General features: G+C 45.0%; 2 protein-coding genes across 3 annotated transcripts; one reads left to right on the top strand and one right to left on the bottom strand.

Annotated features, from left to right (window-relative positions):
• Nucleotides 1-344: 344 nt before the first annotated feature.
• On the top strand, nucleotides 345-7,937 carry LOC125763391 (AP-2 complex subunit alpha). Of its 2 annotated transcripts, none has more exons than XM_049426541.1 (8): nucleotides 345-576; nucleotides 1,581-1,947; nucleotides 2,019-2,230; nucleotides 2,300-3,984; nucleotides 4,059-4,199; nucleotides 4,267-4,683; nucleotides 4,751-4,955; nucleotides 5,027-7,937. In XM_049426541.1, exons 2-8 carry the CDS (start codon nucleotides 1,884-1,886, stop codon nucleotides 5,102-5,104), a joined length of 2,802 nt encoding a protein of 933 aa, XP_049282498.1. In that variant the 5' UTR covers nucleotides 345-576; nucleotides 1,581-1,883; the 3' UTR covers nucleotides 5,105-7,937. The 2 variants fall into 2 exon arrangements, with proteins under 2 accessions (XP_049282498.1, XP_049282499.1); XM_049426542.1 differs by having other exon boundaries at nucleotides 345-744.
• A 211-nt stretch (nucleotides 7,938-8,148) lies between these two features.
• LOC125763372 (DNA-directed RNA polymerase I subunit RPA2) lies at nucleotides 8,149-11,905 on the bottom strand. Its single transcript, XM_049426470.1, has 4 exons — nucleotides 11,770-11,905; nucleotides 11,129-11,701; nucleotides 10,866-11,038; nucleotides 8,149-10,795 (listed from the first exon to the last, which is right to left on the bottom strand). The coding sequence occupies exons 1-4, from the start codon at nucleotides 11,836-11,838 to the stop codon at nucleotides 8,182-8,184; spliced, it is 3,429 nt and encodes a 1,142-aa protein (XP_049282427.1). The 5' UTR covers nucleotides 11,839-11,905; the 3' UTR covers nucleotides 8,149-8,181.
• Nucleotides 11,906-14,477: the final 2,572 nt, after the last annotated feature.

The following is a 14,477-nucleotide window of genomic DNA, read 5'->3' as shown; positions in this document are numbered from 1 at the left end:
AATAAATTAATGTTTAAATCATAATATATCGAGTGCTGATTGAAAATATACCTAAATGTTACCTTATTTTTCCGATGATATAAATTCAGGAACATGTTGGATCATGCTGTATAAACCACATTTAAATAAATTGCCACAGTGCACAGTGGACAACGGCCGTTCGGATCTGTCCTTTTAAGAAACAATTGATTTTTTCTTGTTTTGGATTTAGTTTTAATTCCAGTGCAAAGTTTTTTCGTATATTACCAAACAAATGAGTGGCACTGTTTTGCTTTTTATGTAAAAAATGGGCTGCTTTCATAAATTTATTTGATGGAAAAGAATTGTTTTTATTTCAATTCTATCATCACCAGCTGTCATGCAAGCTGTCATGTGGCAAACCCGCTGTGCGCCAGTGAGAGTGCAGAAGCAGCGGAAAATCGATTTTTATCCTTAATCTAAACGGAAGAAAAACGATTTGCGTAAGAAAAGCAGCAGTCAGCAAACAGCTCCACCGTTGGAAAACAACACCCAGAAAGCAAACAACCCTTCGTTACGGGCTTATCACGGCGAGGTGCTACGGTTTTTCATAAGGGGGTAAGCAAGCGGATAGTTCGTCATCATAGATTCGTACCAAGAAAAGCGTCATCATCGTCACCAGCACCGCTAGCACCTCCACCAACAGCAGAAGCAACCAGCAACGGCAAAAGTAGGCGGCGAATTTGTCCGTTTTCGTTCGTCCGGTCATCGGCTCGTCGTCATTCGGTGAGGAAGAAAATGTGAAAGCGAAAATTTTCTGGGCGTCAATCGTGCGAGTGATAGTAATTATGGTGTGGTGTAACGGGCGTTGTTGACGGCCGAACATAATTTGCATTCGCGAAGTGAAATCCCACTGGGAGTTGTATGCTTTTACTCTGCGGTCCCACGGGTGCCACTGCTATCTCAGTTGGCTGGGTAGTCGACTGATCGAAATTTCGAAACATTTAGCCACTTTTATCATCGTCTCACCGCAAACGGAGAAGGATCATAAGCCTAGGCAAGGGTGTGCGTTAATTGAGAGGCACGAGGAGGGTGTGTATTGTGGTGATCATAGGGAAAAAAAGACAGAGCGGCGAATGTATGGGAGGAAGAAACCCAAAAGGCACCAGCTTCAATGGCGGTGTCCGTGGCAACGTTCTTTCCTACGCACGACGGAGCAGTAACCAACCAACCGTTCCGTTCTGTAGAGAGTCTGCACCAGTGGTGTTATTGTTATCAGATAATTGAATTAAATTCTTCTCTGGGCGGCTGCTGGAAGTTCGCTTGTTAACTGCAGCGATGCTGGAATTAACGAGAGTGAGAGAAAGAGGCGGACTCGAGAGTAGAATACGTAAGACGTGATTGATATGATGGTGTAGCGGGCGCATACAAACTTTGGAACGACGATAACTGACCTCAGGATGTTGTACAGTGATGTGTGAAAAGCCAACCGTCAGTGTAGCGGCTGATAAATAACATTTTCTGTGTTAATGACGATGATGGCTGTGTTTCAGCATAACGAACCTACTTTTTTCTTCGCTACTAACTATTGCATTATTTTCATTTATACATTTTTTTCATAGGAGGAAGCTGTGTTACTAAGCAATCACCTATGCATCGTGGCGGCTGGCTGGTTGTACCGCTTTCCATAAAACAAAGCCTCCTAGTGTAGGGCGACAATCGCATCTCGGTTCAAGTGACGACATACAGCATTCGCCGACGTGGTCGTTTCCGGTCGCGAGCAAAGACAAGAGTGATTGTGTGTTTCGGAAACGGGCGGTAATTTCAGTGGGGCGAAATAAAAAAAACGATATACACTTGTAGCGGACTTGCACGGAGGCCCGTGTGTGAGGTGAACAGTGCTATTTGCATCATCCGCATTCAAGATGGCACCGGTACGTGGTGATGGTATGCGCGGACTGGCGGTGTTTATATCGGACATCAGAAACTGTAAGTGTTAGTGGTTGATGACCCGTATACCCCGGTCGCAAGTTGCATTTTCTAACGTCGTTTTATTGCAGGCAAAAGCAAAGAGGCGGAAATCAAGCGCATTAACAAGGAGCTGGCCAACATTAGGAGCAAATTCAAAGGGGACAAAACGCTGGACGGTTATCAGAAGAAGAAGTACGTCTGTAAGCTGCTGTTTATCTTTCTGCTTGGCCATGACATCGATTTCGGTCACATGGAGGCGGTTAATTTGCTGTCCTCCAACAAATACTCGGAGAAACAAATCGTAAGTAGAGAGAGAGAGGATTCGAAATGTATTGCGGCGTGTTAATTAGTGCACTTTCTTCGGCTTCAGGGTTATCTGTTCATTTCGGTGCTGGTGAACACGAACAGCGACCTGATTAAGCTCATCATCCAAAGCATCAAGAATGATCTGCAGTCGCGGAATCCCATCCACGTGAACCTTGCTTTGCAGTGCATTGCAAACATCGGTAGCCGGGACATGGCGGAAGCGTTCTCGAACGAGATCCCGAAGCTGCTCGTTTCCGGTGACACGATGGACGTGGTGAAGCAATCGGCGGCCCTCTGTCTGTTGCGCTTGTTCCGCACCTGTCCGGATATCATCCCCGGTGGCGAATGGACTAGCCGCATCATTCATCTGCTGAACGATCAACACATGGGCGTGGTAACGGCTGCGACCAGCTTGATCGATGCGCTGGTGAAGAAGAACCCGGAAGAGTATAAGGGATGCGTCAGCCTGGCCGTATCGCGTCTGTCGCGCATCGTGACCGCGTCCTACACAGATCTGCAGGACTACACGTACTACTTCGTGCCGGCCCCATGGCTTTCGGTAAAGTTGTTGCGCTTGTTGCAGAACTATAACCCACCGACGGAGGATCCGGGCGTGCGCGGCCGGTTGAACGAGTGTTTGGAAACGATCCTGAACAAGGCGCAGGAACCACCGAAGAGCAAGAAGGTGCAGCACTCGAACGCTAAGAATGCGGTCCTATTTGAGGCGATCAATCTGATCATACACAATGACAGCGAGCCGAGTTTGCTGGTGCGCGCCTGCAACCAGCTGGGCCAGTTCCTGAGCAACCGTGAGACGAACCTGCGCTATCTGGCGCTGGAATCGATGTGCCATCTGGCAACGTCCGAGTTTTCGCACGAAGCCGTCAAGAAGCACCAGGAGGTGGTGATCCTGTCGATGAAGATGGAAAAGGATGTGTCGGTGCGCCAGCAGGCCGTCGATCTGCTGTACGCAATGTGCGATCGCTCGAACGCGGAAGAGATTGTGCAGGAGATGCTGAACTATCTGGAAACGGCGGATTATTCGATCCGCGAGGAAATGGTACTGAAAGTGGCTATACTGGCGGAAAAGTATGCCACCGATTACACCTGGTACGTGGACGTAATCCTGAACCTGATCCGAATTGCGGGCGATTACGTGTCGGAGGAGGTCTGGTACCGTGTCATTCAGATCGTAATTAACCGCGAGGAGGTACAGGGTTACGCGGCAAAGACCGTCTTCGAGGCGCTACAGGCACCGGCCTGTCACGAAAACATGGTCAAGGTGGGAGGCTATATTTTGGGCGAGTTTGGAAATTTGATCGCGGGCGATTCACGCTCGGCCCCGATGGTACAGTTTAAGCTGCTGCACTCGAAGTACCATCTGTGCTCGTCGATGACGCGCGCCCTGCTGCTGTCGACGTACATTAAGTTTATTAATCTGTTTCCGGAGATTCGCGGCACCATACAGGACGTGTTTCGGCAGCACAGCAATCTGCGTTCGGCCGATGCCGAGCTGCAGCAGCGTGCGAGTGAGTACTTGCAGCTGAGTATTGTCGCTTCCACCGACGTGTTGGCTACCGTGCTGGAGGAGATGCCGTCGTTCCCGGAACGCGAAAGTTCCATACTGGCGGTGCTGAAAAAGAAGAAACCGGGCCGGGTGCCGGAAAATGCGGAAATCCGCGATAACAAGAGCCCGGTACCGAACAGTCATAATGCTCACAACAATGCTCAAACTAATCACACTTCCAGGTACGTTGGCATGGGTCGTTTAGGTTTTTGGTATGCTTCCGGAAGATAACTAGAGTTTTTGGTTTCCTTTACAGTGCGAACAACGCAAATGCTAGTTCCGATTTGCTCGGACTAAGCACACCACCGGCCAGCCAGTCTGGTACACTGATCGATGTGCTGGGTGACATCTACAGCACAACCAACGGCAACAGCAGTGTGGTTAATAATTCCAAAAAGTATGCCCGTAATAGTTTTATTTTCATAAGAACGTTTTTGTATTAATCGATTTTCCTTTATTTTTAGATTCGTTTTCAAAAACAATGGTGTCCTATTCGAAAACGATCTGCTACAGATCGGTGTAAAGAGTGAATTCCGCCAGAATCTGGGCCGGTTGGGTTTGTACTATGGTAACAAAACGCAAACGGCACTGCAAAACTTCGTACCCACGCTGCAGTGGTCGGCCGAGGATGCGCTTAAGCTGAACGTACAGATAAAGGCCGTTGAGCCGACGCTCGAAGCGGGCGCACAGATACAGCAGCTGCTAACGGCCGAATGTATCGATCACTATCTCAGCGCACCGTCGATCGTGATTTCGTTCCGCGTGAGCGGAGGTGCGCAGCAAAAGATTACGGTTAATCTTCCATTGACGATCAACAAGTTCTTCGAACCGACGGAGATGAATGCGGAATCATTCTTTGCCCGGTGGAGAAATCTGGGCGGGTAAGTGTGCTGAAAGATTTGAAACGAGGAAGAAATTCAATTATTTACCCCCTTCTCCTTATCCCAGTGAGCAACAAAGAGCGCAACGTGTATTTAAGGCAATGCAACCGCTTGATTTGCCGGGTGCGCGTAATAAACTGACCGGTTTTGGAATGCAGCTGCTCGACAGTATTGATCCAAACCCGGACAATATGGTTTGTGCCGGCATCATACACACCCAGGCCCATAAAGTGGGTTGTTTGCTTCGTTTGGAACCGAACAAGCAGGCACAGGTTAGTGTTTTGTTAATATCTTGTTTCTTTCTCCCATTTGAGTAACGCTGTGTAACGCTTATGTTTTCCAGATGTTCCGTCTGACTATACGATCCAGCTTAGAGGCAGTGACGCAAGAAATATGCGATCTGTTGGTGGATCAGTTTTAAATGTAATTCCGCCCCTCCCCCCCCCCCCCCCCATAATCGCAAGACTCTATGGTAAGAGAATCACATCGCACTGTCGCGGTATGGTGTAGAGCGAAAGCCTTGCTATCGTATCGTTGTGCGAAACTACATGCATAAATTAATCAATGAAGAATGAAATAGAGTACAGACTGGAGATATATTGGTGCCCAAGGCAATGTTGAAGTTGCATCGATGTGTAAAGTATATATACATTTGATGATGGTGGTCAGTATAGGAGGTGAATAATGCCATAAGCGCTAGTAGAATGTGGAAGGAAGTCGACAGGAGCCGATCATACGTCGGCGACGCCATGACAAGATCCAATGCTGATGCGTCCTGAGCTAGGGGGGTTGCAGCGTATAAGTTATCTTGTTCATTATACGTTAGTCGTACTGGAGAAGGAAGTTCTGTGTGGTACATAGCAAACATATATGTACGATTTACGAGGCAGTTACTCTATCCTCTAGCGGACTGGAGTAATGCGAAAGCCAAAGCTTCCGTGAAAGTAAGATACTAGGGAATCGACATTGCATGTTTAGGCGGGATCAATGGTTAAAAGGTAATCGACATCACGGATATCGTCTCCTATCTGCCGAATGGTGGCCACAATCAAAAAGCGTATCATTCGACCATTAGAATGGAGATTAGACAACGAGAGACAGAGCGGAAGATAAATTAAACTATTAAAAGCAAAACTATATAATTATCTATTTGAACTTAAACTTAAACGGAAAGTGTTGTTGGAACAAACTGCTTTCACTGGATTTCCAGTCCCCTCCTCCCCTGACTTGATTAGCTGGTGTTCGTAATAGAGTCGATGACATAAGGAGACATAAGAAGTAATCTCATTCTCAAACGTTCAAGGGCGCATAAATGACAACGCTAGTTTATGAAATGTTCCAAATGTGGCACGGAGCTGTGACACCGGTTTAAGGAGAAAAGCATAATCTTTCGAACAGCATTGCGAGTCAAAAGTAGCAAGCACGTTAACATCGAAACCAAACTGTGTGCGAAGGACCAGATCGCGAATAGTATCAATCAGACGTAGTGAAACGACAAACAAAGCATTGACACGAGCTAACTCAATGTAGATAAATCCTCCGGCAAAGGCAGAACGCTTGCATGTGTTGGTTTAATTTTACGTGAAGCATTCTAATCCAGCATATAACTACAAAGATAAACTATTAGTGTGCAAGGAAAGGAAAGAGCGAAGGATGTTTAACACTGTGGCCAGTAGTAAAAGGGAACCTTTGTTCGTAGTGTTCTTATCTCAACATGTTCCAGTAACATTCCCTGTTTCGTAATTACATGCTAATGTCGGAAGGAAACAGGGATTGTAGTAATTTACATAAAACTAGATTGATGTTGGGAAACAAACAGAAAGGGGGATGAGAGAGAAACACACACAGATGAGGAAGGACAATTTAAAGAACATTAGAAGGCGCATCAATGGCACTGTTAAGCTGCACAAAAAACGATCTTACAAAAAGAAGATATCCGTTTTTTTCGATTTTCCGATTGGTTGTTTGTGTATTGTAGATTGCTTTCGATTGAGCATGTTTTAAGCAGTACGCGGCCCCTTTAATTTGCAATTTGCTTATGTTTTGATCGCGTATACGATTCTCCATTTAGACGGGAAGAAGTATAAATGACCGTGCAATAGAAAGTATCGTTTACGTTGTGAACGTGACCGATTGGGATGTTTGTGAGGTGGAATAAACAAAAAAGAAAAACAAATAGTAAGGAAATTATGTTTTTATCGTTGCAAATATACATATAATGCACTAAGCAAAGCTGTACATTGTAGAAAGTTGTATTTAAAACAAAAACATGAACGGTACAGTAAAATAAGCTGTTGCACACTATTATGCGTACGAGCGGCGGGTTGGCATGTCGGCGACGAGAGGAAAAGGGAACTTAGTAAACTAAATTATAGTGGAAAAGAATCATACAATCCTTCATTCATCATGCTTCGGTGCACATACTCTTGTTCAAACTTCAAGCGCTGTAAAAGAATTACGAATCTTATGGATTTCCATTCATCACGACAAGTGTAACAAAGGCGCAGAAAGTGGAATGGACGCGCCAGTAACTTCATATTAGCAAACGTTTTCATCTTTTCCTTTTTTCCTAGTAGAAGAAGATCGCCTAGTCTACGAACAAGATACTATATTTAGCTTAAATATACGCAGGCATATTATTGGCTGGAGGACATTCCAAAAAAACGGAAAGGAAGGTAAAGAAGTAAAAACAAAAACCTACATAAAAACATAAGCAATCGACCATTTAAAGAAACAAAAAAGAATAAACCCCGCTCTGTTCAGGAAAGGTGTGGAGCTTAATATGAATAGTAAAAAGGAGGGAAAAAACATTGTTATTTGATGAAAGGGATAGCGGATACTAAATAAACGTAAGCTCCTCTTTATCTCCGCTCTGAGATATATGTCTTGTGACGGATGGGAAAGGACCAGTAAGACACCACTCGCCGATACACGGGCGCCGTCATCGTCGTCACCAGATGCTGATCAATATGAGGACCGTTTCGCACTATTACGATCCTGTCAGTAAAACCACATGCATAAGAAAAAAGCTAGACTAGCATTAACGAGTTATAGAAATCTGTCAGGCAAAACAGCAGAAAAAGGGATGATAATCGTAAAAAAAAATATTATACCAAGATACCGGTGGAAAACGATACAAACAAACAAACAAAACAAAAATCCATTAGCTGCGCGATGGGCAGAGAAGGTAGGAATGTGGATGGATGAAAGAAAAAATAATATATTGAAAATATACACATGTTATTGAATCTGAATCGTGTAGAAATAATGTTGTGGTGAAAGCTTTTGCCATTGTTTTGCTTCAGGTCAATACGTTTCGAGTATTGTCGTCCACCAATTCCGGCCTTTCTTGGGGCCTTTCCAAACTATTTCCCAAGAACCAAGTGTTAACTAAACAGTTCGGAAGTCGGATGCAAATCGTATTGTGGAGCACATAAAAAGACGAATTTTAATCATAATTGTTTATAAACTTTTGTTTCTAGAACTGAAAAAAAACACTTATACATCAGGATGTGAAAGCTGAAGCTTAACGTTAATGTTCATTGACGACAGCTGCGATACGAGAAATTTGAAGACGTAAGGAATTTCCACGTGTCCAATCTCTTGGTCATCTTCACACAGCCTACATGTAGCCGGTGTACGTTGCAGCTCGTTCGAGTTGATTGCCAGCCGCTTGGTGACACTGTCAATCGGCCCAAGCAGCGTACCGCATCGGCGGCATACGAGCGCCACCACCTTGTCCGATCCGTGCATTAGCCGATCCTGCAGCAGGAAGGACGCACCGTGCGATATCAGTCCGTCACGCTCCATCTCGCCGAATCGTACACCGCCACCCCTGCTGCGTCCCTTGTTCGGTTGCTGTGTCACCTGATCGATTGGTCCCGTCGAGCGTACCTGCCACTTGTCGCTTACCATGTGACGCAATCGCTGGTAGTGCACCACACCGAAGAAGATGTCCGCCTTCATTTCACGCCCATCCACCCCGCTGTACATACGCTCCGTACCGTAGTAATCGTACCCGGACTGTTCCAGCAGCCGGCCGAAGTAATCGATCGCGGTGTTGTTCTCATCGTACCGGAACGGTGTCGCATCGTGCACCAGCCCGTGACAGGCACCCGTCTTACCGGCCATCGTTTCGATCATCATCGCAATGGTCATGCGGGATGGGAATCCGTGCGGATTGAAAATAATGTCCGGTATCATGCCCGACTCGGTAAACGGCAGATCGATCGCGGGCCACTGCTGCGAACAGATACCCTTCTGGCCGGCCCGGGAAGCAAACTTATCGCCAACGCTCGGATTGCGCGGCACACGGTACGTCAGTATCAGCTGCTTCGTGACCGTGTGTCCTCTGCCTACGCTCCGCACATTGCTCTGTAGCGGGCAGCCCAGCTTCACGTTGTCCACGATGGCATCTTCGGAGCTGCGGTACCGTTCCACATGATACTGATGATCGTTGTAGTCGAAGTAGCAATAAAGTGGCGTATTTTTCGTCAGCTGTGCCCCTTTATACGGAAGCCCATCGTTATCGAGATATTGATTGAGCGACAAATCTTTCGGATTGCGCGCAAAGAAGTTTTCATCCGTTAGCTCTACGTATTCCGTTTTGTAAATGTTACCGGCAGCGAAACCACGTTCGTAGGCTGATTTGCTGATAATCATCGCATCTTCCATGTCGTAACCGGTGTACGAAATGACCGCCACGATCGCGTTTGTACCCATCGCGTAGTTGTCCAGATTAATGTTATCGTAGTGCACTGGTCGGAACAGTGGTGTGGCGGGTGTTTGCAAACGGTACATCTTCGCAATACACTGCTTGTCCCAGTTGTGGCACGGAGTTCCCATCGTCTGTTTGCCCATCTGGCATTGGTACATGTTTCGCGGTGATTGATTGCAGTCCGGCATCGGTATGAGCTGTGCCAAGTTGCTCAAGAAGGACGTTTTGCACAGCTCCATATGGGTGGTCAGGTTTGGGTACGATTCCTCCGGCGTAACACAGATATCCATGTACACCTGTTCGAACGAACCGATCAGTTCCGTTTTATTGCAGAGCAAATTTTTTACCGGACGCATCATACGGGCGGGACCAACGAACAGAAACAGACCGGGATATTGACCACCTTCACGTGCCGGGACAAACGCAATTTCCGTCTGGTTGGGTATAATATCACCATCAATCTTAAGCAGGCGCAACTTCTGTACCACCTGCCGTGTAATGGCGCGTGGCAACATGCCCAATATCTTTCCCTCCAGCATCACCACGTAACATTCGTCGTACGGTACGGTTCCCATCCCTTGGGGTGCATCGATCGGTTGCATACCGAGCGTTACGAGCGTACTCGATATGTTGGCCACCTTTTCCGGATCCTGCGTAACCGACACGGTACAGTCGGCGGTAAGATGGTTAAGCAATCCGCACGGTTCTCCATCCGGGGTGTGCACCGGGCAGATGAAACCCCACGCATCCGGCAGCAACTGACGCGTCTCGGTGGTACGCATCGTCAGGAAGTAGGAACCACGATGTACGGCCCGGAAATGGGACATGTAGCGCATACGGTTAATATTTTCCGCTATGATCACCAGCCCACTGTTTTGCATCAGCCCTATCTCGGTAGCTTTCGCGAGATTGCCCGTAGCGAGAAATACCGCAATTGACTGTTGAAAGCTGGAAGTGTTCTTCAATGCCATCATCATTTCGTTCGTACTCACTGTATCCGAGCTTATATCCGGGCATAACTTTGACAAATTGAATCGCACCATTGTCATCGTTGTTAGGCACAACTCCCGCAGAATGTTCTGATACATGTGACCACCGAGCATTATCTCCTGCATCATCGTATTGTCGAGCGTTTCTGCTGCGTAGCGACCCTGCACGACACCAAACAGCTTCTGTACCATGTGCACGAGCAGATTAAATTTGTCCTCGTTACTGTCGAGATGGATCAGCACGCATTGGTCCAGTATGTAGCTGCCGGCTTGCTCGTTTGTGTACCATTTGGGCATATTTGTGTAGGTGAGCTGATATCTAAGCAAGGTGCCCATGGACGAACGGCAATCCTGCGTACTGTGTATGCTTTCGTCATGTAGCTCCCGCAGCATGTTCATGATGCATCTGTAAAGAGTACGCAAGCAAGCCGTTTAGTGAAATTGAAGCGTACGCACAAAACGCTAAATTGCTGTACCGTCGGTAGTATTGATCGTTCTCAAAACCAACAATTAGCTTCCGGTAAATCTCATTGTCCGAGTGGTTTACGAGCGCTTTCAGAATCATCATTACCGGTATAAACGATAGCGATTTTCGTATGTTTATCATTAATTTTGCGGTACCGTTCGTAAGAAAGTGAAGCACATTTTTCTGAAAACAAAAACAAACATTACCAGAGACAAGTGAATATATTATCGTAACGTAACCAAACGGTGTAATGTTTTTTTTCTTCCTGCCTACCGTTGAATGTTGATCGTTGCGAACGCTACGTAGAAATACACCCGTACTGCTGAAATCTTTGCCCCGATCACGCCACGTATTTCGCTTGATTGCGATCGGATAGTTTCTGCGCGTCATCACAAGCATGCGTATCAGCTTCTCGTTACCGCGCACTATAAAATAACCACCCCATTCGTCCTCGTGCTCACCGCGTGCGACCAATTCCTCCGGTGATAGATCGCTGAGATTGCAGGCCTTCGATCGGAGCATGATCGGTATACGGCCCATCTCGCGCGTTATCGGTGGCTGTGGCCTACCATCCAGCTCCCATGCGAGCGTTATCGTGCACATGCCGGCGTACGTATCTGCCTTCTGGCGGCATTCGCTCGGAAACACTCGCCGTTCCGCCACATCAACCATTAGCATCGGTACGACCGGTGAAGCGATATTTAGATCCGTGATCCGTATTTTGATGCGGTTCGTGTTCGGTAGCTCAAAGCAGACCGGTTCCAATCGAAACAGCATATCTTCGATTCCTTCGTTCAGCATATAGTTGAACGAATCGATATGGGGACGACCCAGGTTCGCCAGGATCTAGCGACGAAAGTATTAAATGAGAAATCACTAATATGCCACTGTTTACCATACATTAATGTGCTTACCTCATTCTGTTTTGAAGATATTTCCTTAAATTGTGGCTTTAAGTTCGTTAGCTCCGGTAAAAGCTTCATTTTCGTAGATAATTTTTTGGAACTACACGCGGAATTCCTGCACCGCACCGGTTGCACGTGTTGTTTGTTGTGAACGATGACAGTTTCGTCAACGAGCGCGAGCAACAGAGTTGGTGAGTGTATACCATCGAGTTGAGTGCTTGCTTTGTTTTGTTGATTGTAATTCCATCTCGTTCTAGTGTTGCGATTTTTGTTCTCTCTCCTTCTAGTGCGGATAATATACAAATGCACTATGGGATTGTATGGAATTGGTCAAAATGTTGCTCACAATTTAAAAATTCAAATTTCATTACACACGAAACGCGCCACGTGTTTTTGAACTCTTTTACAAAAAAAGTTATGCACACAAAAATCGTCCTATTTTTGAATTTTTAAGGGTTTCGTGAGTGTAAAACGCTTTTCCGATTTGTATTCGATTTTAAATTCAAAATCTACGTTATATTTCCGAACAGCCTGAATGCCCTGGAAGACATATTTTTTTTGCATCATTCATACCTTCACATACTGTTGCGTATGATTTCGCTTCATAATAAACAATTATGAAGTAAATGTATTTTGCACGTTCATTTTTTTTTATTGGAAAACTCTCCTGTCTGTCGGATTCCTTTCACTTGCGGTAGCACCAAACGTATCACGAACTTTCGCGTGCAATTACACCGACCGGCAAACTCGGCCCAGAGAATCGCGTAAAGGAATGGGGATATCATAAATTGTGCGAAATAATGCTCGCTTTATGGCTGGCGGCATGCTTTCGAAAGCGCACCAATAATAATAAACGAAATTAATAAAATATTATTATTCCATGTAATGAGCAAATCCGTCGTATTGCGTTACACCGTGGCCAGCCTGTTCACCGGGTTTGTTTAAGATTGTTTTGTTTTTGCTTTTATTTTTTAAAACAAATGTTGTGCTCCGGTCGATGCGGCTCAAAGTTTGCTAAAGGCTAATATCGAAATCGTCGAACGTAATGTAAGTGTCGATGAAATAAAATCCTTTTCCAGCGTCTCACAATTGGATCTTTTACCGTTAAGGAAAGATGGCAAACAAGGACAAAAACAAATGACGGAAATTCCTGCAGACAGCGCGAATTCCCGGTACGTAAAATAATTGCTCGAAGGCGTTAAAAAGAAAATAATCACAATGATGATATCCAATCCTTCGCTGGGCGAAGAAAAACATAAGAAAAACTGCTCTAAATCACCGGAGGGCCTCGAAGAATGGAAATGTGAATGCATGTTGATAGCAAAAGAAAACCTTTCTTCTGGCCACGGTCGCCAACACGGAAGTGTTTGAAAAGGGCTCCTTTTATAACTAATTCATTACTACATGATTGAACCAATTACCCCGTTAATGCGTTTTACTACTAATTACAACAACATTGTTTTATGTTATTAAAAAGTGTCTACATTTTCCATTTCATAAATATAAAAAAACTGATTTGACCGACAGGAGCGATTAGTTTTTGAATTGTGTTTTTTCGAGTCTTTTTTCATTCGTCTCGATTCTATCGATAAGATCGGGCGGCCGCTTCGGCAATTATAGTTGTGTAGGTGTGGCGTGATAACGAAGCGCTAGAGATAATGATCATGACAAGGCGACATTGTGATCAGTAGCGATCGGACGGCAATGCGTGTGAGTAGTGAAACAAAGCTCTCGGTACTTGGACAATTTTGCACGTGTTTCTAATTTTTTTTGTGCTGCCTTAAAAAGTGATATTCTTTCCCGAACATCTGATTCTATATAAAAAGAAGTATTATTATATCAATTTGTGCGTTGATTTGATGTAATACAGTGAAATTTGTCCAGCACGTGTTCCAATCGTTGGAAGCGTCGTTTTCCGTTGTGTCAGCGTGTGTCGATGCTCGCGTGATGCTTAGAAAGTGTAAGTGAAAGATGGATGCGCCTCTGAAAGGGGCCAAAAAATCCAAAAACGGTATTATCTAGCAAAGCAAATGCAAGTTTTTATTCGCTCTTTGTGTTTTAAATCAATCTGAATCTTTTTTTATAAGGAAAAGATCGTAAAAAGCATGAAAAACCATTAAGCAGCAATGTGAAGGATGCTGCTGAGGAAGCTGTGGTGAGGTAGTGTGTGTGTCCTCCTGATTATCTCATTTGACATGTCATAATCCATCAATCCGGTTTCGGGACTAATGGTATCGTGTTGAGTGTGGTTAAGTGAGCGTGGTTAAGTGATAAAGAGATTTGTTCTATCTTGCTCTTACATGCGCAGGCAATGTGCGTGCTTGCGTTCTTACTCGGTCGTTTAAGTTATCATTTTGGACAGCGCAGTTGGCTAACGATGGAGAGTAGGTGTGTGTGAGTAAGGATATTTAAGATCAGTGCGTGTACAGTGCGTACACTAAGCTAGCAATTTATTTGGATTAGTGTTGTGCAGTGCAATTTAAAAAAAAAAGCAAGTGTTGGTAGTTTTTTGGTGAATGCGATAAAGTGATGTCTATTTTTCAATAATTTTAGTGCTTAATTCGTAAATTTGTGTATTTTAAAATGTTGTAAAAATCACCATTGTAGGTGATTTTCGTGTTTTAATTGTTTAAAGTGTCTATGTGCGTTTGTCCTCAGAAAAAAAGTGTTGGTTGTTGTTCGGTTAAAAAAAGTTATCTCTATTTGTGTTTAAAAAA

This window comes from Anopheles funestus, chromosome 2RL (genome assembly GCF_943734845.2).
Source record: "Anopheles funestus chromosome 2RL, idAnoFuneDA-416_04, whole genome shotgun sequence".
In the NCBI taxonomy this organism is placed as follows: Eukaryota; Metazoa; Arthropoda; class Insecta; order Diptera; family Culicidae; genus Anopheles; species Anopheles funestus.
Note: the sequence above shows the minus strand (reverse complement) of the source record. Positions and strands in the feature narration are given on the sequence as shown.